Source organism: Centropristis striata, chromosome 8 (genome assembly GCF_030273125.1).
Source record: "Centropristis striata isolate RG_2023a ecotype Rhode Island chromosome 8, C.striata_1.0, whole genome shotgun sequence".
Classification (NCBI taxonomy): Eukaryota; Metazoa; Chordata; class Actinopteri; order Perciformes; family Serranidae; genus Centropristis; species Centropristis striata.
In genome coordinates this window covers 14,966,824-14,994,467 of record NC_081524.1, presented here as the reverse complement: position 1 = coordinate 14,994,467, position 27,644 = coordinate 14,966,824, and the positions used below count along the sequence as shown (strand labels likewise).

The following is a 27,644-nucleotide window of genomic DNA, read 5'->3' as shown; positions in this document are numbered from 1 at the left end:
TCATCCTGCGTGTTAATTACAAGCCATAGTGAACAGACAATAGTGTGAACTGGACAGGTGATTTTTTTTTGTGTGAGTGAGGATGGAGGTATTGGTCTCAGGCATGTAGGTTTAGTCCACAAACGTGTTTTGTCTCAGTCTCTTGTGTAAATTTGTGTTTTTCTCATTCGTCTGTATAGGAAGTGTGTATGTGTGTTGCATGTTGTACGCTGACCCTGGAGAGTCAGTATGCAGCCGGGAAGCCAAAGAAGTGTGTGTGGAGCAGTAGTGGTCCATCCACATAGAACCATACAAACGGAGCGTGTCAGTGCTAGTTGAGTGACGGGGAGCGGTCGGTGGTCCACAGCAGCTCGATGTAGGGCCACCTGGTCTGGAGGCAGCGCTTCACTGGAGTGTCATCTGTCCGAACCATGGGGTCCTCAAAACCCAGCACCAGAGCCGTCCCCTCCACATACTCCACCTGAGAACGCACATGTGCATATAGTTAACCTCCTGTGACCCTGCGTCCTCATATGTGGACATTTCATTTTAGGTTTTCTGGACCTTATACTTCATTCTGCCTAACTATTACATGTTGTCCTCAGTAGTACACACTCTAGAAAAAGCACAATACATCAATCAGTGTAAAAATCAGACGGCAGCCAATCAGTCAATCAACAGCTTATCCCTAGACAAAAGTGGACCAGGTACAAAATCTGATGCGATTTTATGGTTAAAACTTGTTTATTTGTGCTTAATAATGTTTGTAGTTTGATATTCTGTGCAATTTTGACTATTTTTAGCAATAGCAACAAGCTACGACACCGCTAATCAGGAAGTAGTATCAGTCATTTGAGAATGAATAGACTTTAACTATCGGTCTTCCAAAGAGAGGGTGTAAATGTAAGGAAATAAAAAGTTTTATACACTGGTGAATTAATTGTGTTATACAGTAAAATTAACCCATTATTTTTTTTCAAAAACTACTTCCTGTTCAAAGACAATGCTTAGTTTTTGTACTTATCAGGTCCTGCAATTCCAAAATATCTAGGAGAAACTAACAATACATACCAAACAAAAGCTTGGCTCTCAGGAGGGTAACCAACAGGGTCCTACTGCAGAGCTCCAGGCTCAGGCTCACCATCCTTATCAATAACTGTTGTAGAAAATCTTTAAAGAAAACACTTGACGAACAAATAGATTCGAATCACAGCCTTGTGCGGGATTTTAATTGGCAAGTGTTTTCTTTAAAGATTTTCTACAACATAATGGCGAGCCAGCCAGGAGAGAAACTGGGTGTTGTCTCTCAGTGTTGTTCTGACTTTTGGATTCGTCTGACACATTTGGCATCTGAATCTGTTTTTTGACACTTTGACGCTAAATAAATCCCGCACAAGGCTGCTATTCGAATCGACCTGGTCGTCTTCTCTTTAAAGATTTTCTACAACATAACATCTACATGCCACTGTATTATTTGCACAATGTACTGTTTTATCGTGCATATCAAATATATTTTTAATACACTCTTATCACCTCCATACCACTGTATAAGTTTGCCTATTATAAGCTGAGTGATCACATTTGATTCCAACTTAGGCTACATATGTATTTTTGCTTTTTGTTCCAATGCTTCTCATCAAAAAGATGCCACTTTATTATATTGTTGGCAAATATACTAAGTGCTGAGAGAATGAGAATGTATCTTTTCTATTTACTATTTATTGAGATGAGATGTATCTTGTTATTTACTATTTATTATGCTTTTTTTTTTATGAGTCCAGTACCTGAGTGCATTGAATTTCGTTGTATTTCTGTGCAATGACAAATAAAATCTAATCTAATCTAAATTCATAAGGTGAGTACAAGTAATCTGCTGCTCAATATGATGTGACTTAAGTTTCCTAGTTTCAGTTCAATCAAAATAGTAAGCTTGTACTGTTTACCTTGACATGATTGATGGAGGTTGTGTGGCTTATTCAAACTAATGTATGCCTGCTATAATACCAAAAAGGGTTAGACGGAGGAGGTGACCTCCAGCCTGGAGTTCTGCAGCTAGAATTGTTTTCAGTTAACTCAGAGTTAACTAAACACATAACTTAAAACATTTGTCTGTGGTCTTTGACAGACTTCAACTCTATCAATCTCTTCTCATACATTTCCTCTGAGGGGGCCAGGGATGCAAGGGATGGATGCAAGTATACAACAGACGCTCACACACACCTACACACATACACACATACATAAACCAGCTGCAGGGGACTGTTGTCGGCAGGTCTGTTATTCCCATCTGGAGCTATGGGAGTGGAAATGCCATCACAACCTTATAGGCGCCGTGCTGCCATGTGCATGTGTGTAGGCGAGGGCTTTTGTGGGGCACACATGTGGTGCCGTTCTTACATTTTCAGGTAGCCGTATGGAAAAAAATCTGCTATACAGACTAGACAAAGTGGACGGAAGGAGAAAGTGATATTCCTGAGTACCAGGTTTTTTGCACAGCCACCATCTACATCCACTGACAATCATCCATCAAACTAAGCCTGCTTAATAGGCCTGTGTTTGAACATTTATCACAGCGAGGCCGTTGACAGTGGCCTCCGTGTTGAAATGACTCGGAGAAATAGGAGGCTAAGCCAGGGTTTTTGGATGGATGGACAGGCTATTAGGCTCGCAATAGCTACTGTTTGTTTTGGAGTGGCCATCCACCTCCAACTGTGTGTGTGTGTGCGCGTGCATGTATGAATGATGACAGGAAAAGAATAATAGGCAGAGACACAGAGGGAATATGAAGAGGAACCACCATCAGTTTCTATGACAAACCTGAACATGAAATAGTGTCTTACCCTCTCGTTGTGGTTGGACTGTTTCAGTCCATTGTAGTGGTAGATGGGGAATGAGTCTGGGATTCCTGAGTCCTGAAACACAGGCGGGGAGCAGAGTGAAAAACATGCTATGTTGTTTGAGAGTCTCTGGGCAAAGTGTTCTCACAGAGATGGAGGTAAAGAACCGCAGAGGCAGAACATTTTTGAACCGATAAGTCAAACCAACACATTTCTACAGCCAACAAAAGATTCATGTTAAATCCCACATGTTCAATTTAAACATGTGTGTGCAAAGCCCCAACTCCAATTACAAGAAAACATCCAACACTACAAAAACGTCTGAACAATGACATTGAGCCAAAACACTTCTAATGATTTGGCTTAAAGGTGCAGAATGCTAATAGGGTGTGTTGTCTGAGAGCGTGTCCAGCTTCTCGTGTTTATAAGCCTATATATGAAACCCTAACCCTCACCACAATCCCACGTGTGTCTGAGTGTGTGTGTCCAGTTGGCTAATGGTAGTATAATTTCTTTGCGGCTCGGGGCCGTTCCTCTGGTGAGTCCCTAAAGCCCTGATCACTTTAACACAGTTCCCCTCTATCTCTGCCTCTTCTGTCTTCCTCGCTCCCTCGCTCTGCCTCATAAAGGTCGTCTTACCGCTCTTTCTAAGCTTCTCCGCAAGTCACGTCATATGATGGTGAACACACACGCATAGATTTCACATGAGACACCACAGGAATGTTTTGGTGCATAAAAACCTTTGATTTGCTAAAACAGCACTTCACATATGCTTGGGAAAAAGACATTAGTGTCACCCACATGTGTGTGTCTATGACTCTTTGTCCATGTGTTTAACTGGGATATGAATTGCATGAATGGTGGAAGGGATTCGTCATACTGTGTGTGTATATACACTACTGGTCAAAAGTTTTAGAACACACCAACTTGATGGTAAAAAAAATGAAAATGATGCAGTTTAATGTCTCAGTGTACTCTGAAATGAATGCACATTTGCAACATTTAAAATTCTTTATTGAGCATGATAGTGTTTTGAAAGTAAAAAAAAAGATTCAAAATCACATTTTATGTTGGACTAAAGGACTAAAAAAAGACACAAAATGACCCCCCAAAAAAGACACAAAATGACAAGACACACCAAAAGACACAAAATGACCCCAAAAAAGACACAAAATGACCAAAAAAAGACACAAAATGACCCAAAAAAAGACACAAAATGACCAAAAAAAGACACAAAATGACTTACAAAGACACGAAAAGAATTCAAAAATGGACAAAATAGCCCAAGACTCCATAGAGTTAAGTTGTTAACCCATTTCTTGTTCCCTGAAAAAGGCCTGAAAAAGGTTAAGCTTACCTTTTTTTATTTACCTCTGGCAGTTCACCACTTACCTTTGTACCCTTTCAAGCTGTTCATTTGACTTGAACTGCTTGAATTTCAATAAAAAAACTGGAAAAATTGGGGTGTTCTAAAACTTTTGACCGGTAGTGTATGTGAGGTGGAAGTCCACACGTATGCATACCTGATCAGGGAAAAACTCCAACAGGAACGGGCCCAGAAGAATAATGCCCAAACTCTCTGGATCCAGCTTGCTCTTCACCAGACTGACACTGAGAAGACACAGTGATAGGACACAAACATGGAGAGGAAACGGAAGTAAATAAAGAGTGAGCAGAGGAAAACAGATGAAGAAATCCAGAGAGAGAAACATGCAGGTCAAAAAAAGAGAGGGGTTGGAAGGAGCCATCAAACCAGCACAAAATAACTGTCTGCAATGTTTTGTGTATGAGAAGCGAGTCAGATTTACGATCATCTCATCACTCAGTGTGGACTTATGATGCGTGTTTTGGTGCATGCCTGCATGTTTTCATGAATATCGTGGCGCAACTAAATATACCTCTTTCTCCAGACATTCCTACGTGTTAGATCAGTGTTATTATTATTCTGCTGTGATAAAAAAATTCTGGTCAGATTGCCCTTTTAAGGCAATCAGGAGAGAACCCAGGTTTAAAACCAAGACACAGAGGGAAGGCAGTGATGATTCCTTCATCTTTTGATTTTACAAGTAGCTATGCAGTGGGGCAGCATACAGTGGAGACAGTGACCCAAAGACACTACATAGCCATAAAAACGTCAGATGTGAAGCTATATTTATTCATTATTAACTAGTGGTTGTGTGGTGATGGGGATCAAGGGAATTGATTGTTTATGATGGGTTTGCATGGGAGGACTATATCGGATTTGTAAAGCAACTTGATGGGCTTCATTTAGAGTGATAAACCTCCAGCTGATCCATTATTTCTGGTCGAGGGCGACTGACTCTATGTGCAACTGGACCTTAACCCCCTGTCCCCCTTCCCTCTTATGTTGTCCCTTTCTGTCTGTCTGTGTCTTATCCTCCTTTTATTCAATTTTTATTATTATTATTATTATTATTATTATTATTATGTATTTATTTATTTATTTTATAATTTTCTCTTATATGTTTATCTTCATTCATTTATTTGTTTTTTGTTTTTTCTATTTGTTTTGTTTTTGTATTTTTTGGCAAGGCAAGGCAAGGCAAGTTTATTTGTATAGCACAATTCAACACAAGGTAATTCAAAGTGCTTTACATACACATTAAAAACAGCAAGACACAATTGAAAACAGTAAAAACAGTCAATTAAAACAGGGAAATAGAAATAAAAATATAAATAAGATAAAATAAGATACAGCAGGATAAAAAAGAGATAAAATAATAAAAAGCACAAGTCAAACATTGTGTAGTTAAAAAGTAAGAGCAGTAGAGTAGAGCAGATAAGTGTTAAAGTTAAGAGTACGCTGCAGTAAACGATAGTGTCTTTAGTCCTGATTTAAAGGAGCTGACCGTTTGACTATAACTTTGGTGTTTTCATTTATTTTGTACTTGCCTAGTCTATGGATGTATTGGATAAACTGATGTGTGCTCTGACAGCTGATATAATTATGCATCCAAGGAAAATCCAATAAAAAATAATTTTGAAAGAAAGGGTTTGCATGGGATCCACTGCATGACTCTAAATCATCATTTAATAATTGACTGGACATGAGATAATGGTGCATGTAAATGCTTACTTTTATCAGTTATTAGTTGTATCCAATCTATCCTTCTGGGATGTAATGCAGTCAGCTGATGTTTGTATAGACTGGTGTATTTCATTGGTAACTGTACATTGTCTTCTTTAAGAGTCACATGAAGACAGGAGATAACAATCTGCCTATTATTCATTTCAATTTTTAATTATTTCAATGTTACATTTGCTTGAATTGTCTGAACAGGGCATTTTGATCTGTTAATATTGCTTGCTTAAATAGAAAAGTGACTTTGTGGACACAGTAATGGTACCCAAGGCAATTTATATTAACCCATTGACGGCGGGAAAGCATTACCGCATTTCTACCATTAAAACCGGGAGCGCTGTTGCGTCACTCTACCATTAAGGCCGGGACAGCGGATATGTCATTTTGTAGTATTTGTATTTTTTTCCACCTATTTTCGGTCTCTAGGCCAATGAAATGCACCAGAATCATGATCAGAATACATGCGGGAGTGTCGCAATGCATCATGGGACTTTTCCAGAACTTTAAATCATGGAGGAAGACGACTATAGCGGAGGAGCTCAGCAGGAAGTGACGGAAGAGATCTGATGAAAACAGCACCGATCATTTAATTGCTGATCTGGACTTTGAACCCTCGGAACCATTCGACCAGATTTATGGATGAGGAATATGTTTTTAGACGACATATTTTCACCGAAGAACAGACAGATTTGTGGCCATCTGGAGATAATAATATTATTAATAATATATTAATATTGATAATAATAATAATAATAATAATAATTGATTGTGATGATGATATAAGAAATCATGACTGTTTATGTCTTATATTACTTTATGCGTCGTTGAGTACCCTGAAAAGTGCAATATATAAAATGTATTATTATTATGATAATTATTTTTTTTATTACAGTAGGCTAATGAGAACTATGTCTTGTTCTTCCAATGGTCATATCATGTTTGCATCTTGCTAATGGGCATGTATTAGTATTATGCATAGGATTTTTATTCAGTCAAATGTAACATTTGCTGAGTTTGTTGATTTAAAAAAAAAATATTGAAGGTTTGGACAAATACACTCAACTTCTCATGAAAGCCACGGGTATAAGCTCTCAAATACTTTTTGAATTTCATTTCCATCTGCTACAGAGGCTGAAAAATCTTCTGTTGAATTTCCAGAAAAACTTCAGGTTTTAGGGGGTTCTTTCAGAATCGCCCAGAGGTTTTACAGGCATGTTTTTCCAGGCGTTTTAGGCCTTAATGGGTTAAACTAGGCCAATGGTATATTCACATGCTCCTGGGATGGACTCCTGAGGTGGCAAGTTGTTTTTCCCAGTTTGGAGTATTCATGAGCTTTAAGTAGTTTTGTGTCACTGCCCGGAGCATTTAAACAATATTAGCGGTTTCCAGTATTTGTGTGACAACAAAGAGCAAAAGAAACAGATCAGGTGAGACAATGTGTACCAACATTTTCACCATCTATTTGTTTTTGTCTTGAGGGGATGTTCCCTTGAATTATCCCAATTAGAATAGAATAATAATAATAATAATCAATTTTATTTATAAGCGCCTTTCAGAACACCCAAGGTCACTTTACAAAAAAAGCATAAAATAATTCTAAATTAAAAAGACAGTTTGCAGAATCAAACCATTAAATTATAGCCATTTGGATTAAATGTTTAGGAATATAATATAACAGAATAGCCTTTATTGTCATTGTATATATACAACGAAATTGGAGTGCAACTCCCATTGGTACAAAATAAGAAACTCAAAATATATATATACATACATGGAAAACTTAATGTTATGATTATTCAGACATCACACGAATACTTAATCTTCCAATGTTAACGAAAAAGGAAAAAGAATTCCTGATTCTCTGATTCAGATCCGCTCCAAAATATAATGGGCTCTTCCTTGGTCCATGCAACACCCTTCCACCTAGTTTAATGAGATTGGGCTAATTAGGTTTTTTCCCATGATCCTGGTGCTTAACAGCAGTTGAGGAACTGTTTAAGTTCTTGAGTATGAATAGCTCAATCCAAAATAGCAAATGATGAAAAGAACATAATTCCTTGAAGCTGTATCGTGACTTCTGCTGAGAACAGCCAGTGTTCACAAAGTTGGTTTACCACAAATGATAGCAGCTGATTGCCATAGGTCATAGGATATGTAGAAATTCTAACTCACAGGCAACTTTAAAACGTACATCTTCCCCGAGTGATGAAAGGCCTCAATTTAGTACTTCTAGATACTCCTATTAATCATTTCTCCCCTGGGCACTAACGATGCTACTTTTTTTTCACACGGTGGAATCCCTGCAATAACTCTCTCGTTGTGTGGGAAGAAATGAGACTCGCCTGTTTGCACTTGGACTTCCCCCCCAGTTTGCCGTGTTGTGTTGTGATGTATCGCCCATCTGGGGGTCTGCAGAGCAAGTCAGTGGTCCAGTTACTTGGCCAAGGCTCATGGCTCTGGCGTTGGGGCTTACTGTTTCGTAGATGAGAACGTGCTTCTGTTTGAAGCGGCACTTTAAAGCATTTCCTCCCTCTCACTCTTTCTTCCTGCCGTTAATGATCTCCCTCCAAGCCCATGTTTCTGACTCTCTTTCTTTCTTTCCTTCTCTCTTTCTTCCTAGGCTTTTATAGCAGGCTCTCTCTCACTTTATAGTAGCCTGGTAGTGAAATATGAGCACTGGGCTGCTGACCTGGCCTGGCCGTGACTTAAGATTTAGAACTTTAGAAGCGCTACAGGTGCCACACACACACACACACACACAAGTTGAAACACACACAAACATAAAGCCTTGAACATGCCAGCACTTACTATTCAGGCTCTGAGACAAGGTCAAGGGCTTTCATCACGTCCTCCAGCAGAGATTCTGGGATGAAGCCATTATCTGGAGAGAGAGAGAGAGAGAGAGACATAAAGAGAGACTGATGCACTGGCTGACCCCGGACAGAACATAAAATACAGGCTACAGCTGGAAACCAGGGGAAGCCTTCACCTACACATATGGCATAAGCACTATTTACATCACTGGCCCCCGGGAATGAACTCATCAGACACAAGTAAAAGAGAAAAAAAAAAAAAAAAAAAAAAAGAGTAAAATCACACACACACACACACACCTTGTCGTTTCTTTCTGACCTACATTCCACAGCAGTGATGATTACTTTACCTGAAAGGAGAAGCTTTAAACACCAACATGTGTTTTTCCCTGCAAGAGTATCTGTGTGTTTTCAGGCACTTACAGATTTGTCTCATTTAAAGGAGAGTATGTAAGCCTGTGTGGCCTGTTGTTTAGACACACACATAAACCCCTAGTGTGTTGTGAAGGAGATTAACTGACAAGCGCTGTGCTTGTCCGCTCTCAAGCTACGCAATCTCGCCCTTTTCAATGCCAGATGTTATTCACTCAGAGTGACAACTGACAGTCTGACAGCGAGCAGGGAGGACACACACACACGGACACACACACACTCTACACAAGGACAAGGACAAACACTATATATTAAAGAACATCCTGAGACAGTAGGCTGCTGAGTGTGCACGCCAGTGAGTCAGTGTAGTGCGTGTGAATGCATCTGGCGCCTCTTTTCCACAACACAAGGAGCTGTGCTGACTCTACATGTGACACAGACAGATTTATGGGCCTCTTTCACAGCACTCAACTCTGCTGCTCACTATGGCATGTGTGTATATACTGCGGTGTGCGAATATATGTGCGTCATGTACGATACGTCTTGCATGTGTGTGCATATATGTTTGTGGGTGTACCTACTGTGGTCCATGCAGGCTTTTTGTGTGCGTCTTGGCACAAGTGTGTGTGGGAGAAAAGACCATATGGCTTGCAGAATGTCTTGGCAAATGATTGTGGAAGTGGATTGGAGAATGTGCAAAGCCAAGAAAAGACAGATAGAGAACAAGAGGGGAAAAAGGTGACAGACAGTTAAGTTTACATAGTTGTTGTTGAAGTTGGCGGAGCATGGAAGACGCCTTCAGCTGGTAGGATATATCTCACTAGAACATCAAGTCGCACACACACACACACACACACACACGTCTCTACAAATCAGCATATTGTTCCTATGAGCCTGATAGGGAATTATGTTGTTTATGGCGACAGAGCACGGCACACTTCATTTCACAAAAACAACACATAAATAGGAAGGTATGCGTTCCGACTGGTGATTCAGGCCCCGTTCACACGAGGACGGTCTGAACAGAAGACGCAAAAGTGGCGTCTCGTCTTCACTTTTTATTCCTCGTTTAGACGAGCGTTTTCGGGAGGAAATCTGCTGCATACCGTGACGCTAAAGTGTGTGAAATTGGATTGTATGCAGCCAGGCGGCATCACTTAAAGCCATAAGAGCATCTCTGGGCATGCAGAAGTTTTCACGCCACACATTTTCATCAGCTACTCCTTCCACAAAGTTCTCCACCATCACTAGATCTCCCAGGTCTCGTTCACAGCCGTCTGGCTCCTCCCACCAATCGCTGCATCCAGAATGTGATGGAGGTAATTCCAGATCCTTCTCTGTTCACTAATACTATCTGTACATATCCTGGACATTTGGTGGGAAGACTCCTGTAAGTTTATTAGAGCTGCCAGAGCAGCTTGAAGGTCCCACCATGGAAATAATCCCACGTTTGTTTATTTCCTGTACTGGAGCATGTATGTGACGTAAACACATACGTGACGTGAGCAGATCAGATCAGAGTTTTGTGTCTTGTCAGTGTAGACGACACGCTACGGAGGAGAGGATTCAACTTTTCCACTTTGGAGGGTGGTTTCAGATTTTTGCGTCTTTAAGCCCCCAAAACGCCGTCACCGTCTAAACGAAAGGCACTTCACATAAAATATTTTGTCGTTTTCACCCGCGAGCGTCCTCGTGTGAACGGGGCCTTAGTCAGGTCCTCAGCTGAACACTCTTGCATCATGGATAACTCTAAGTATGTGATAACATGCTCATGTCTTGAGTGCGACTCCCGACATTTTGCATCTCTCTCCTCTCTTGCCTCGACAGCAGAAGAAAAACATTACACAGCTGTTACGACTAAATGTTTCATTTCAATCCTCGTTCTTGTCTCTAAGTGCCCATGCACACACACCACACTATCATCTAGAAGCAGCAAAAATGAAGCCTGTGGACTTCCAACTTTTAGTTAATCTAACATGACAGTCGGTCTTTTCTTTCTGCTGCCATTTTGCCACTCTGTGTTTCCTTCCCCTCGCCTTTTACCCCAGTCACCTGGAAGTGACAAGAAAGGAGGTTTAGGAAAACGAGGAGGAGAGGGAAGGTTGACTCAGCTGTTCAGAGGAGCTGAGCTCACCAACCTAAACAACAACAGAGGAGATGAGAAGACCGAAACATACCCTCATTCTGCCTGCAGAAGAAAAATAATAGGGACTAGAAACAAGAGGCGAGGAGTGCAGTGGGGGTTATGAATGCATCTGCTCAAGCAGGAAGAAGGGAAGAGAAAGACAACAGGGCCAGGGTATTGTTTGCTCACATTATGTGTGTGTGTAGCTGTGTTGAAGTGAAAGTTTGGATTAATTAAAGTACATCTGTGTGCCAGGATTTTCATATAAATGGTGTACTAATGAGCAAATAGTGTGTCTATAAAACAAGTGTGCAGGGGGTGAAGGGCGGGAGAGCAACATAATGATAATGTGTACAATTACATGATGCAAACACTTGTTGCTTATTACCTTCAGGATCGAATGACTGGAAGACCCTCCTTGCTTGTTCTGATGGAGACTCTGGACCTACCAGGGACATCTCCTATAAAGAGGAAGAAGAATGAGAAAGAGAAGAGCAAAAGGTTAGAGAGATTGTGCAGCATCAAGAGGTTTGACCTGAAAGTGACCACACAGAGATTTGTGGCTACATTGTGGAGACGGGGAGGGTTTTAGTAAGACATTGAGCAGGGAGGAGAGAAAGAATTAGATCACATTGTGGGAGAATGTGGCTTCATAATTGCTGAAACATTAGAACAACCATCTAGATGTACTCACAGCTCGCAGACCTTGATTGTTCTTGTCAAGGTTTAGCAGCACTAATCTGCAACACACTACACTGAGCAGTCAATATACAGCACCATCCATTGCAGTACTGTGTGATGCACTGCTAATGTGCATTGTACATGTATGCGTGTGTGACGATGTGTAATCTAAAGGGCCAGCGCAATCACCGGAATCCAACGGGTTATTAACTGATCTGCTGATAAAGTTAGACGGCTTGTTTTCACTCCAAACACACAATCAGGAAATCGAGTCTTACATATACAGCCTGTGATTTATGACAAGCTTTACAGTGTTTGTTTGTTGGTGAAGTTTAGAAAGAGCAGTGTTGGCAGGCAGAATGGAAAGCGGGGTTGTGTATATATACATGTAGAAGAGGGTGATGCCCTTTTAGACCGCCCTAATGCTTATTAAATGAACACTTCCCTGTTTTCTCCACACTAAAAGCCTCAGCCTGCTTCAAACTAAATGCTTGTCAGATCATCTAACAGCATATAAAACCCCCCTCAGCGTCACATTCATCCAACATCTGCCTTTGACAATTTTTGTAACTTTCTCCGCTCTGCCGTAAGCCAACATATACTGGAAATAGAATACAGAAGCCTGGTTGAAAGCATTTTATCTCTGAACATAACAGCAAAGTGCGGCAACTTGAGTGCAAACATATAAACATTACTGCAGGTACCTCACATCTACCACACTCAGTCTGAGCTGCTTCTACCTGGCTGTTGATTTAGGGTCCCAAGGGCAAGCTGCTACATATAGAAGGAGTCTTTTATTCCCTGTGCCATACAGGCATTGAACACAGAACGACTGCATCGGGGAACACTGTTACCGTGTTTTCAGTTCCATTTCCATAAGGCAGGGGGGAACTATTTTAACATAAAATATGTTGTTTTTGTAAAATTTTCAATTGAATATATGTCACAAGTGAATTAGCAGGATCACGTTTTGTTTTATTTACTTGTTGACAATGTTTTTTGGAATTGTGCTTTTCACTTTTTTGCTGCTAACTGCCCATCTACAATATTGTATCGTGCGTACTTTATATTAGTTAAATTTTTGAATGTTTTTTGTTTATGATGTGTTGTGTTATGTGTACTGTATGTGAATTGCATGCAACTTTGCTGCATCTGGGAGAAGCCAAAGACAAATTTCAATTGAGAATGAGAACAAAAACTATCTAATCTAATCTCGACCAGAGCTTCCAGTAAAGTAAACAGCTGGTGATAATCAGATTCTGATGATGGACATCCCAAGCAAACAATGATAAAGTACAAGGGTGTCATAGTTCCTTGAAGATATATTGCATGATAATACCATTTAAAGAAGTTAAAGAAGCTCAGAGGAGACAGAAGGGATAGCGGATGAAATTAAATACTACTCAAAAAGATGACTTTCCAGCCTTCGCTGTCACACATAAACACAGTGTAGGCGAGAGTCAGAGGGTTCTCACTGTTCTTCCTTATGAGTGAAGGAGGGAGAGTATTTATGACAACGAGGCGCTGGACAAACACACAATGTTTTTGGAGAGCAAATGAACCCTGCTCATCTCCTTTTAGCTGGCCTTTATTAAAGCTTGAGCCTGAGATTCATGCAGGCTGCTAGTGTTTCACGCTCCACTTATTCCCGTATTCAAGGCTTACTCAGAGAGAGGGAGAGAGGGGTTCAGGGGGACACATCGAGAAGAGATGACTCCCAGCTGCCAGCTCTTCAGATGCAAAGAAAAACAGGCACAGGCCGGTGAACACGCGCACACACACACACAGTTCTGTCACACACAGTATATAGCAGGGTCCTGATGTGTTAACATTACAGGCTCCATAAATCTGACGGTAGATTTGTCATTCGCTAGATAGGTCTGTGTTTCACTTACAGGGGTGGACGAGGGTCATTTTGGTGTCTCGGGACGAATAAAGTGCTTAAAAAAGTTCCAGTTGACTGCAGTCTAAAGATGGATCAACTTAAAGCACGTGTCATGAACTGTTGAGATAAACTGCAGAACTACACACATATTACATTTAAAAACAGTATAAGTGAACTAAGAAAAAACGTATCGCTTCCCAAAGTGATGAGAAGCTTAACTGATCTTAGGCTGCCATATACAGCCCCGCTGCTGGAAGTCCAGTGTGCCTTGTGAAAGCTGGGTTAGCACAGTTTATTGTCTCTGAGAGGAGGATGGACACAGGCAGTGTAAATCAGCTGGTAATACCACAGTTACAAGATGTCAACACTTTACTGGAGGACATATGCTCTAACAACAGACCCCAACCCACAAAACATGCCATTACTGCCAACCTACACGCTTGTATGAGTCTAATGAACACACAGAGACAATGACTCACATGAGCATAAGATCATGCACACATCACACACAGACACACATAATGAGGGCAGAAATTACGTGATTGTGTGTGTGTGTGTGATGACAGGTCTGCCTGGCTGTCTTTGATCTGTGTTTTATGAGAGGCCTGAGGAAGATGCTGCTGAGTTGGAAAACATGTCATGGAGCTAACACACTCCACAGGGAAGCTATGTGTGTGTAAGTGTGTTTTTTCTTGTCTGAGAGTTTCTAGCTCCTCCATCCCACTGTGTGTGCGGGAGTGTTATCTGTGTAAGAGAAAGAACCTGTGCAATAATTAGGCCCGTCTCCTGCTGACGCTTGTTCCCTTACACTCGAGTACAAGCCAGCATCCTGTTCTCCCAAAGCGCACAAATATTCATACTCCTGCAGAGATGCTGTATAATGACACACTCACACAAAAGGACCTGGCATCAATGCAAAAGTGTGCCTTATGAAATCAAGGAGCACATTCCACTCCCCACACTCCGGCTTTTGTGCGCAAACCCTTGACCCCCTGAACAGAGGAACAACAAGCTACCCTGCATAGGAACAAAGCAAGAACAACACACACACACACCGCCCGAATGACTTAAATACACAAAGTAATGCAGAACATTTGCTCTGCGCAAAACAAGAATACATTTCCTGACATCAAACATGCCTTGTTTAAGAGCCAACTATTTAAAATGACCAAAAAGGCTTAGGTGGAAGAAGTGTCTGTGTACAGTAGTGTTCAATATAATAGCAGTCCAATGTGACTAACCAGATTAATCCAGGTTTTTAGTATATTTTTTATTGCTACATGTCAAACAAGGTACCAGTAGGTGCTGAAGATTCTCAGAAAACCAACAAGACCCAGCATTCATGATATGCAGCTCTTAAGGCTGGGCAATTGGGCAAAAAAGTTGAAAGGGGCGTGTTCAAAAATATATCAGTGTGGCATTCAATCAGTGAGGTCATCAATTTTGTGAAAAAACAGGTGTGAATCAGGTGGCCTCTAAAGATAGATTAAAGATGAAGCCAGCACTTGTTGAACATGTATTTCTCTTTGAAAGCCTGAGGAAAATGGGTCGTTCAGGACATTGTTCAGAAGAACAGCGTACTTTGATTAAAAAGTTGAGTGGAGAGGGGAAAACGTATAAAGAGGTGCAAACTATTATAGGCTGTTCAGCTAAAATTATCTCCAATGCTTTAAAATGGAGAGCAAAACCAGAGACACGTGGCAGAAAACGGAAGACAACCATCAAAATGGATGGAAGAATAACCAGAATGGCAAAGGCTCAGCCAATGATCAGCTCCAGATGATCAGAGACAGTCTGGAGTTACCTGTAAGTGCTGTGACAGTTAGAAGACGTCTGTGTGAAGATAATCTATTTACAAGAATCCCCCACAAAGTCCCTCTGTTAAAAAAAGAGGCATGTGCAGAAGAGGTTACAATTAGCCAAAGAACACATCAACTGGCCTAAAGAGAAATGGAGGAACATTTTGTGGACTGATGAGAGTAAAAATGTTCACAGACAGTTTGTGAGACAAGCCTCAAACTCTGAATTCAAGCCACAGTACACAGTGAAGACAGTGAAGCATCATGACATGTTCCTCTACTATGGTGTTGGGCATATTTATCTCATACCAGGGATCATGGATCAGTTTGATATGTCAGAATACTTGAAGAGGTCATGTTGCTTTCTGCTGAAGAGGACATGCCCTTGAAACACAAACACACTAGTAAACCAGCAAAATCTTGGCTCAAACCAACAGCATTGATGTTGTAGAGTGGACCTTAATCCAATTGAGAACTTGTGGGGTGACATCAAAAATGCTGTTTCTGAAGCAAAACCAAGAAATGTAAATGAATTGATGAATGTTGTTGAAGAATCTTGGAGTGGAATAACAGCTGAAAGGAGCCACAAGTTGGTTGATCCATCCACACAGATGTGAAGCGGTTATAAAAACTGTGGTCATAAAACTAAATATTAGTTTAGTGATCACAGGATTGATAAATCCTAGGAAAAAAAAGTTTGTACAAAATAGTTTTGTGTTTGTAAAGTCAACAGCAGACACTGCTATTTTTTTGAACACACCCCTTTCAACTAATTGCCCAATTGCACAGCCTTAAGAGCTGCATATCATGAATGCTGGGTCTTGTTGGTTTTCTGAGAATCTACTGCACCTACTGGTACCTTGTTTACCATGTAGCAATAAAAAATATACTAAAAACCTGGATTAATCTGGTTAGTCACATTGGACTGCTATTATATTGAATGTGACAATTCCAGACTTGTCCCAATTGCAGAAGATTAAATCTGACTGTACTGTAGATACTACAGTGTGATCCTTTTTTTTTTCTTTCATCAGACCAGATTTCCTGCATCACACCATCCGAGACAAAGAAGCCTGCTTTATACTGTACGTTACCTCTTTAACAATTTGTGTCTTTCTGGCAGAGCTCTACTGACTGCCTGAACCTTCACCTCTTGACATCTGCACTTCTGTTGCTCCTCATTAGACTTTGTGGCTCTCTTAGGTTGACAACTCCCTTTTCCCCTCTTGTTCTTTCTCTTGCCCAATTCTATACCTTTTTAACTTCCCTTTTCCTGTGCTAAGTTGCTACTCCACTTTGAGTATTTCCTCCACTCCAACCCTTGACTTTTTCTTCCATTCTTCCTTCCCCCTTTGTCCTTTATCTCCTCATGCAGGTAGGTACTTCAGGAAAGACAGGTAGGCATAGTACTTTACTAGAGTTACTCTTTCTTTCCCCTCCGGTCCAGCCAAAGAGCTATTGTGTGTGCTGAGAGGCTCTGAGTGGCCATAGAGTGCGTCTGAAGGGATCAGTTTCAGGACAACAAAGCAGAGGTCTCGGACAGTGTCTCCTGCCTTGTTCCTAGCAGGTAGCGACAGCCTCACTACATGACAGACTGAGAGTCTGTGTGCGAGGGCTTGTTATGTAGAGTGTATGTGTGTTTGTTTTGTTCACCTTAACTAGCCTGTGTCCCAAGTGATTACGAGTACAGAAAACAATTGAAAACCTATCTTCTTTTGCATCATAAGGAGTGTCTGCACTATCTACTGTATGTTTGTGTGTGCGTATGTTTCAGGTGTGACAGACAGGACAAAGCAGTGATTTATGGAGCTGTCTTGGGTGAGAAAGACTGTGTCACATCATAAAAAAGAGGCGACACCAGAGTATAGATATACAGTGTAATGATGGGTCCTATAACAGAGAACGACACACAGGGGAAAAGGAAGAATACAGAGCACACACACACTGACACAGACAGCTTCTCATCCTACTACAATACCCTATGGTCTGACCTGTCACAGATTATTAATGACTGTTAATCTACACCGCTTTGTTATTTTGCGATTGTGTGTGGCCCGCACCCTCTAATCATACCAAGAACAGAAAGTAATCCTCTTTAAGAGGAAGCACAAACTGGCACCAACTACCTTTTGGGGGGGGGGGGGGGGGGGGGGGGGTCATATTGTGTTGATCACATCATGTTAACATTCTCAAATTGCTATTCGTCCAAATGAAAGAATAAAAAAAGTTATTAAAAACCAATCCAATTTGTGTGATGGAAGTTAGACAAACATTATAAAAGGAGGGGACATAGCCACTGTGATATCACCCGTTGGCTTGTGGATTACCGTTTTGAAGCTGTCGCCATCTTGGTTTTTTGGAGCCAAAAGTGACCATATTTGGGCAAGAGGGTGGAACTGACTAAGGCCCCGCTCACACGAGGACGGTCTGAACAGAAGACACAAAAGTGGTGTCACGTCATCACTTTTTATTCCTCGTTTAGACGAGCGTTTTCAGGAGGAAATCTGCTGCATACGGTGACGCAAAAGTGTGTGAAATGTGATTGTATGCAGCCAGGCGGCATCACTTAAAGCCATAAGAGCATCTTTGGGCATGCAGAAGTTTTCACGCCACACATTTTCATCAGCTACTCCTTCCACAAAGTTCTCCACCATCACTAGATCTCCCAGGTCTCGTTCACAGCCGTCTGGCTCCTCCCACCAATTGCTGCATCCAGAATGTGATGGAGGTAATTCCAGATCCTTCTCTGTTCACTAATACTATCTGTACATATCCTGGACATTTGGTGGAAAGACTCCTGTAAGTTTATTAGAGCTGCCAGAGCAGCTTGAAGGTCCCACCATGGAAATAATCCCACGTTTGTTTATTTCCTGTACTGGAGCATGTATGTGACGTAAACACATACGTGACGTGAGCAGATCAGATCAGAGTTTTGTGTCTTGGCGTGTAGACGACACGCTACAGAGAGGATTACAGTTTTACACTCTGGAAGGTGGTTTCAGATTTTTGCGTCTTTAAGCCCCAAAAAAGCCGTCACCGTCTAAACGAAAGGCACTTCACATAAAATATTTTGTCGTTTTTACCCGCGAGCGTCCTCGTGTAAACGGGGCCTAAGAACCCATAATTTCACTTTATTCAAATGGAGGAGTTTGAGGAGGAGAATTTTTTTAAGGTGATGTCATAATATATGACAGTCATTTAAACCAGCATTCAAAAACCTCAATTGAAGCTTTGAATGTAGAAAAAAAAAAATCTGTAACTGACCTACATTAACTGTGTCTGCAAACGCCTCTTTCAAGGTAATTCTCCTTAGCATGAATGTCCATAAAGGACATTTCGCAGACAGGAGCTGGAGTCTTAAGGGACACAAAGCGCCACAGCGGCTGCTCTCTCTCCTAGTAAATCACTGACCCAGAACACGACTACTGTACGCATACGCATACACACACACAAACACACACATGTGACTCCCTTGAGAAGCAGAGATACAGCCTGTGAACCTCATCACTCAGCAAGAGAAGCAGAAAGAGTGATGAGAAATGTCACAGGAGGATCAACCCCCTACTTCCCCGAGTGACCACTGCACCACTCTTTAAAGTGCATCCTTCCTCTCTTCCTCTTTCCTTCCCATGAGGGACCAATAATCTGAAGAGGTTGGCTGAGGTGCCCAAAGGAATCCTTTACTTGGGCAACCGACCTGCTGTACACTGGAGTGGAGAGTTACTTCAAAGACAAGAGGGGGGGAAAGGAAGGAAGAAAGAATCCTTTTTTAAACATATTGCATATGATATGTCTCGTTCATCACCCATCCCTCTTGTCCTTCACTCTCTGTCTGTCTTTCTTCCCGTCTCTCCTTCCTTTGGCGTCTCACAAACTCTTGTCCAAAACCAGATCCCATTACATGCCATTATACACACTTAGCCTTTTTCTCACATGCACACACACACACATTAATACAACAGAGGACAGAGAGTGTGGGGGTGTTGTGGGTCGGAATCAGAGATGGTGGAATGGTCTTTGTGCAGGTAGATTAGATAAAAACACTAATGCTATTAAGCTGATGGTCTGAAAGCCACAGTCACACACTGACAGCGACTCGGGGGAATACACACCCGTCCCCAATGGCAGACAGAAGGAGCCGCTGACACATCAGAGGCAGGGATCAGGTTTTCTTCTTTTGTGGGGATGGCTCTATATCGGAGCTAAAAGCTACATAACCAGGTAGCGTGTATTTTTGTATCACCAACCCTGGGAAATGTCAGTGTGCTTCAAATTAGCTCCAAACATAGATTCCCTTTCAAGAAGGGCAGGTTCACACTGAGTGCAGTCTCAGTGCCAGCAGAGCGCTCTTACCATGTCTTCCCCCTTCAGCTTGAGCCCAAAGGCGGCATAGTGTAGCGTCAGCCATGTACGTCAGCACATATGCATGCATGTGTGTGTTCAAGTGTGTTCCCAGTCTCCAGTGGGACAAATGGATCCAGATGGGAACTCTGGAATCACATTCCCTACAGGAAGCCATCCACCTGAAGCCACACACACATACACACACAACACTAATGCTAATCAGGATTAGGTTCCCCGTGCTCTGGAATGTGTAAGAGTCAGACTGTGTGTGTGTGTATATGTGAACATGTCACTAGTGCCGGGGGAGTTGTAGCAATCGGTAAGTCATCAGTGCATGCATGACGACTTTGGTTCATCACTGAGCCAACACATGATCCACTCGCCTAGCAGGCTTGGGCTTAATGCATGTAACTGAGCTTTTAATCAATGGTATATTAAGGGTGTGGCATTATGATGGAGATGATTGCCTGGGATTTTTCTGCCTCTCTGGTGCCATTTTCACAACAGCAGGGAGAATCGATTTGCCACGACCAAACCTGCCAGCTTTACTACACCGGCTACAGCAATGTATCATGTTACATGTTCACTGATAGAGATGATAAACATGCTTGTTTGAGTGCAAACTGGGTGAGTGTGTATACTCGGATACGCACACTGATCTGGTGATTTAAACTTTTACCCGAGACTCAAAATTTCCCTCAAAATTGCAACAGGAGGGTTGACCTCAATCAGGGTGAGCATTATATACCATGTGGCATGGTGTATATCTGAGCTGTATGAGCAGGATCTTGTGGTTATTTCTCAGGAACCCTTTTAGGAAGTCTAGATATTTTTCCTACATTTTGAACAAATGAACCTGGTTCCTGAGATCAAAAGTTTGGTTTCCTGGACCATTATTCCTTTCATCCAAAAGACTGTTACTCTGCTCTACTGCAGTGATTTCTGATGGCTCAAGGATACATTATAGAGTAAAAATCTCACAGATTCAACAGACTCAAGGCCTTGTTATTACTATAATATAAAGAGGTCAGGTCTAATAGTGTATTCTGAACGTCTGAATGTCTTGAGATACGCTGATTGAACTGTTTGTTATTTAGTTCAGGTATTCTCAACCTTGGGGTCGGGACCCCAATTGGGGTCGCGAGATGATTTCGCCAAATCATTTTGGAAGTCAGCTCTGTCTCCACTGTGACACTTAAAGTGTTCATGTGTAAATATGTTTTAGTATTTTTGGTCACTTAATGTCTTTTTTTGGTCATTTTGTGTCTTTTTTTGTGTGGTCATTTTGTGTCTTTTTAGGTCAATTGTGTCTTTTTTTGGTCATTTTGTGGTCAATTTGTGTCTTTTCTGGTCATTTTGTGTCTTTTTTGCCCATTTTGTGTCTTTTTTGATCATTTTGTGGTCAATTTGTGTCTTTTTTGGTCATTTTGTTTCCTTTTTTTGGTCATTTTGTTTCTTTTTTGGGTGATCTGAACTGTGCGTGTGAGATTGTGTTCAGTGAGCAGGGGTCACAGACAACATGCAAAATTTGGGGTCGCAACTCAAAAAGGTTGAGAACTACTGATTTAGTTCCTCAGTGTTGTTTCTGGAGCTTTTTAGTTCCTGAGATAAAAAAACAAACAAACTTGTGCCTATGAACAAGTGCCAGAACTGAAAAATGTGTGATCCATGTTGATGAAATTAACCTGACGGTGAAGGCAGACAGAAGTTTACTGTAAATGGAGGCTCCCACTGGAGTCCAAATTCAGCAGTTTACATCATGGCCATATCTTATGAGCTACACATTGTTTAGTTGATCACAGATGGCTGAGAAACTAAAATCTTGTGTTTTCATGTGCGTGTGAGTGAGAGAAAGCATGAAGAAGAATGATTGTGTGTGTGTGCCTGCTATTGTTAAGGTCTTCTTTGGAAATGGAGCTTTTTCCCCCCTCAGTCCTGGATAGGTGTAAAGCCAAGAAATAGCACTGGCCATATATGTCTATCTCCTGCACTCATTTTTCCCTCCCCTCTCTTTTTTTGCAACTCTTTTTTCCCCGCACATTGATATCTGACCTGCACTATATTAAATCTGTTAAGCGCATTCCATATTTTGGTTTTTCAAACCTGCTGAGGAGACTGGCTTATGTTACGCAGTACTGTGTGCCTGTGTGAGTGAAATATGCGTTGCTTATGGATGAGTGGATTGGACTTGCCTTAGTGAAAAACACAGAGAGGTGAGTTTCGCTGCCAAGGATCCAAATAGGGAACTTTGGAGACTTGAGGAATGCCCCGACCTGAAACACACGCACAGAAAAGGAATGTGTAACAAATTAGTGTCCATTTTCAGTAATTTTTATTATGAGTCAGTAATTGTTTAAAGTACATTACTTTTTGAACGGAGAATACATCTCACGGTTCATAGACAGTATAATACTGGTCTGGATCCTGAACAAATAGTACTACATCATAAAATGTACATCATTAATGTTTATGTTCAACTACTTTTCACTTGGATCTTCTCCTATTAGTTGTTGGCTCTTCTTTTATATGCAGCTTGAACTTGGTTTCCATAGAAGAACAATAAACCAAATATAAAACCAACGTACACATGAGCTCCTTGTTTGATATTAGCCAGAGCCTTCACAGATCTCTTTGGCAACCATCTACTTGCTTTCAACCTATTATAGCTGCCTAGTTTGCCTATTTATAGAGTTCATGTCTGAACTGCAGATTTTTTGGGCTTGCTTATTTTGGCAATGATAAATAAATAGCCAAGATTCCTGTTCTGAAGAATACTAAAATGTGTTAGTCACATGTTTTTATAAATCTCCTTTGTGATCTAATTTTAGTACATTTGTGTTTTAGTACATGTGTTCCAGAAAATTAAAGATTAGTGGGAAAGAGTGGGAAAGAGTTTACAGTTAAGTCTGTTGGGAGTGTGCCTTCCAAACACATATTTTCACACGCAAGCTCTCCCTGTGGTTTGTGTTCACATGTTGGATATGTCGCACATCTTAGTCACAAGCAACAAAGAGCATTTGTGTGTTTATTTGTATGCCTATCACTCTTTCAGCTTAAACAAGTGGCAAACCTCCAGGGATGAAAAATGAAGTCACTGCAGAAGTGACAAAAACTGCAGCTCCTTGGATGGCCACTTGAAGCTGGCTCCAAAAGACAGCCCTCATGTAAAAATGCCCAATTTTACAGCAGAAATTAACAAGTTCACAGCCTGGTTTGAAAAACGTTTCTACATTTTTTTTTTTCTTTTAAGATTATTTTTTTGGCATTTTACTGCTTTATTAGATAGAGACAGATAGAAAGGGGGAGACAGAGGGGAAGACATGCAGCAAAGGGACCTCAGGCCGGATTCGAACCCGGGTCCGCTGCAGCAAGCACACGACCTTCATGGTAAGCGCTCTACCAGTGTGAGCCACCGGGACGCCCCAACATTTCTACACTTTAGTTAATTTCCAAGATCATGACAACTGTATGGGAGTGAATTGTTATAGTTTTGCATAATTATGGGTGTGGCTGCTTTGAGTGACAGGTGGACACACTGTTACAGATGGTGTATTACAGCCACCAGGCTTCATCCAGCCCGTCTCAGCTCCACCTCTTTGCACATTTTTGGATTAGCCGAGATGGAAATGGCGACGGCCAAAGCCACCCACATTGAGCTTCACAGTGGCTCTTCAGAAAACTGTGTGTGATGTCAGGGAGACTACATCCTTGTTTTATAGTCTATGGAGTTATACAGTGGGTGTCCAGCTCAATTCATATTAGGTCTTCATCAAAAAAGGTGCAGAGGATTTGAGGATTTTTATTTTTTGATGAACATCTGCTTACACTTTTATATTAGATTTTGGGAACCCATGTGTCTGTACCTTGCAGTAGCGTAGTGATTCCATAAGTGTGAGGAAGCCAACTGATGCCTGTTTATGAATACCATGCAGCTCTACAAGAAAGGGAGAGAAAAAAAAAAGCAACAAATTGAGAATTAGTCAAATTGCATCAAACTGGCAATAATTTGGGCCATTTGTGCATTGCTGTGGGATATAAAAGTTATTGCCCTCTTGTGGATATGGTTTAAAATGGGGCCACAAAACTGAGATCTGTGACTGTGATACATTCGCATGTGTCTGTTGAGTGACTTTCAATGTGTTTCTGTGTGTATGCAGCAACTTCTTGGAAGTCTTACTCATGCCAGAGCACTCCCTATCTCCATCCCAGACATTAGAGACAGCGTGGCCAGTTACAAGGAGGTTCACCAGGCTCTGACTGAAAGGATAGATAAGAAAGGAGATACCAGCAGATTCAGAGAAGACATATAAATATCAGATATCCTGTCCACTTTACCACACAGAAAAATGACCCTGACTTCATTTGTCAGTCTAACTAATGAGGACAATCAATGAAGTGAGGTGTTTTTATACCTGCCATGGCCATGCACAGGGTCTATGAGAGGCTCCATCGTGTCCTGGATCTCATTTCTTATATTCTCTATGCCCTGCACAGAAGATATAAGTCTGGTTTATTTTTTTTTGTATTTGAACATTGATGCAGGAAAAATGACCTAAAATGATATGAAGCTCATAAATAACAAATTGTACAGCATGTTTCAGATGTTTCATGAAGTCCTTTTTAACTATGACTACATTCAAATTACATGATAAATATGACAACAGACAACATCGCCAATTTCATCCTTTAAAATCAGAATTCAACATTTCTATCCATCTCTCTATGATTTCTTCTATTTTTTTTTTATACCTTGGTTAGGATGACAGAGTAGAGGAAAAGCAAGACTCCACAGCACCCCCTCCAGGTGTGGTAGAGAGACAACACCTCCTCTCTGAGACCAGACACTGACATTACGGTCCGCTTACTGCAGGGAGGGAGCATAGGTTGAGTTTATAAAAAAATGTTGGGTTTTAGGATCAATGACAGTGATGTATTAATTGTATTTATCATGCCAGCTTGGTAAGGGCAACTTTCACAATGGGGCAGGAATCAATTATTTGCATGGGAGGACAAATAAAAATCTAATCTTGTCTATTTGGAGTCACTACCCTAATTTTCTCCAGCCTGGAAAGCTTGCTAGAGGAGTTGTCCGTCTTAGTTAGCATGCACTTCTTCACTGTGAGTCAGCACTGCTTTTTGCTGACTGTGGTCTCAGCTGCCAGTATGCAGGGTGATGAAATTTCAATAGTCCTCTGGCGAATGCAGCCTTGCATACACTTAGTTTGTGCGTGTGTGTGTGACAGACAGTATGAGTGTAAGAAAGGTAGTGAGAGGTTGTTTTTTTATTAGGCAATCAATGAAAGTGCTGAGTCAGCAACTTGTGAGCAGTGTGAAATAGCTAATTCAATGTGAAAGCCAATTCTTCTGGACTAGATGAATAAATACCACCCCTCCTCTCTGCTGATACTATCTTCTGAGAAAGATGTAGTTCTCTATCTCAGTACTGCATATTGGCCATTGTAAAACAAGGATTTGTGAAGTTAATCCATCCAGAAACCCACAGCAATATTTAATGTCGAGAGTATCTGCTCTGGGGAAAACACAGTAAATGTATAAAGATGCAAGGTGTTGTTTTTAGTGAGAATATTAAGTGACACTTACTGGAGAACACTGTGAAACCGCTCAAAGCCAAGTTCCTCAGCAGCCAAAGCAGCTATGCACAAGAAAACACGTGCACACACACAAATACACACACACACACACACACACACACACACACACACATGTACACACACACAGTAGTATCAGAGCGTGGTACAGAAAAAAAACTACATGCTGTTAGATAGTTCTAAATTTAAAAAAATTGAATCATAAATGGTAAAGACAAGGCTTAGATGAATTTGTGAGATTTCATTTGTTTGTGCATTGTTATTCTGAATGTGACAGACGTAGGACTCACTGGGTTGCTGCTCCTGTGGCGTCTGGCTGCTCTCTGGTGCTGGCATATCCTGTGTTTGTGATTGTGACTGTGTCTGTGGGTTGCTATGTGTGCTAGTATGTGGGCTTTGTCCCTTGGCCCAGGTCACCAGGCAGAACCCTGTGGAGGGGCTGGAGCAGGCGGACTCCAGGATTTCACTCAGCGTGGAACACAGTGCTGTTTTCTGCTCCTCCTCTAACAGACACAAACATAAAAGGTGCATGATTTAACAAGCCATACCACTACATTAAACAAAAGCGAAAACATTGGCTTTGTGGACAATCTACCTGTCATCTGTCTCCAGTTGGAACTTTCTCTGCTGAAGAGAATGTTCTTTAAGAGGAAAGCCTGTAAGGAAACACAAACTCAAGTCTCAAAATTTGCAGGAAAATATTCCATGGTGCAACAAGCTACATTTGCGATTACTATTTGATCATAGTCCACTCCAACAAACTTTGATTTTTATATATGAGCAACCATTTTTAGTAAATAAATTACCACCAGTGTATATACCTGTAGGATTCACAGACTTTGATGCACATTTCAAGTCAATTCAGTCTAATAGCTGGCTCACTGTAAAATTCCCAAGTGAACTTAAAGTGTTTTGCAGACTAGATTTTCCTTTTCTTTACAACATAATCTGGTTTTATGGAATACTATGGTGTGAAATGTATCATACCATGGCCATTTGCTCTGTGGAATTGCAAAAAATAAAAAGTGAAACATTTTACATATACCTGAAAAAATGGTTTTGAAGTTTCAGGTTTCAATAAAAAACAAAGTTCTAGTTCAACCAAAAAAAACCCTTCTGTTTTCATTACTACTAAAGGACTATTGTAAGTTAACTGATAATAATTGTGTAATGCTGTATAACGTCATATCTACTGAGACAGTTATTGTACTGAGGAAAATATCATACTGCTGCAACCTTACTTCCACCTGCTGATCATGTAGGAGGTCTGTGAGAGCTTAATACTGCAAGGTTGAACTAGACCATACCTGAACAGGTGCAATGACAGCACACGGCCCTCCTTCAAACTGCTCAAGTGCCGTTTGCTCATTCTCAGAAAAAACAAATCCTGCGAATAAAGACACAGAGAAGGCACCCTTAAAAGTGATTGCAGTAATTACAATATTTATTTTAGACATTTGTCACCCCTACATTGCACATGGGGAACAACCCTGTTTTTGAGTGAAACGTGGTGTCTTTTCTGTCCTGCAACAACATTTTCATTCATGCAATAATACTGAGGCAAAGCATCCTACCTTGGGTCCATCTACGGAAGATGGAGGCAGACACTCCTCCACTAGAGGGTCTCCCCCAAACTAAATCCACCACCTCTTTATTTAATTCCGACATGCTGGTGAGTCCACAGGCACTCTCCCTTCAGTCTCAGAGCCACGAGGGGACAAGAGATGTCTGTTGAGGCCACCTTGGTAGCTCTTTCCGAGGTTGACAGTCCACTTCTCTCGGCAGGTCGAGCCTGTGGCATTGGCCACAAGCTACCTGTGCTGCACAACACAGTCTGACTCTAGAGGCTGACAGCAAACTGGCGGGTAGGAATGACATCAACGTCGCCACACCAGCCTGCAAAGTAATGTGGCAGAAGCATACGCTAAGGTTACTATTTACAAGGGACCACATTTTTTAAAAGCACAGACAACTTAAGTGCACATTGGATACGACATACCTAGTTTATACATAAGTGTAATGCTACATACTCGCTCGTATTATTCACAAGCGAGGAAGCTAACAGTTGCGTTAACCTCAAATACTTGCAACGGATGG

At 41.2% G+C, this 27,644-nt stretch overlaps 1 protein-coding gene across 1 annotated transcript; it reads right to left on the bottom strand.

Annotated features, from left to right (window-relative positions):
- Positions 1-216: 216 nt before the first annotated feature.
- mindy3 (MINDY lysine 48 deubiquitinase 3) lies at positions 217-27,426 on the bottom strand. Its single transcript, XM_059338689.1, has 15 exons — positions 27,122-27,426; positions 26,855-26,934; positions 26,143-26,203; positions 25,838-26,050; positions 25,540-25,591; positions 24,688-24,802; positions 24,351-24,424; positions 24,116-24,195; positions 23,802-23,872; positions 22,131-22,211; positions 11,618-11,690; positions 8,728-8,800; positions 4,340-4,427; positions 2,820-2,891; positions 217-460 (listed from the first exon to the last, which is right to left on the bottom strand). The coding sequence occupies exons 1-15, from the start codon at positions 27,213-27,215 to the stop codon at positions 311-313; spliced, it is 1,377 nt and encodes a 458-aa protein (XP_059194672.1). The 5' UTR covers positions 27,216-27,426; the 3' UTR covers positions 217-310.
- Positions 27,427-27,644: the final 218 nt, after the last annotated feature.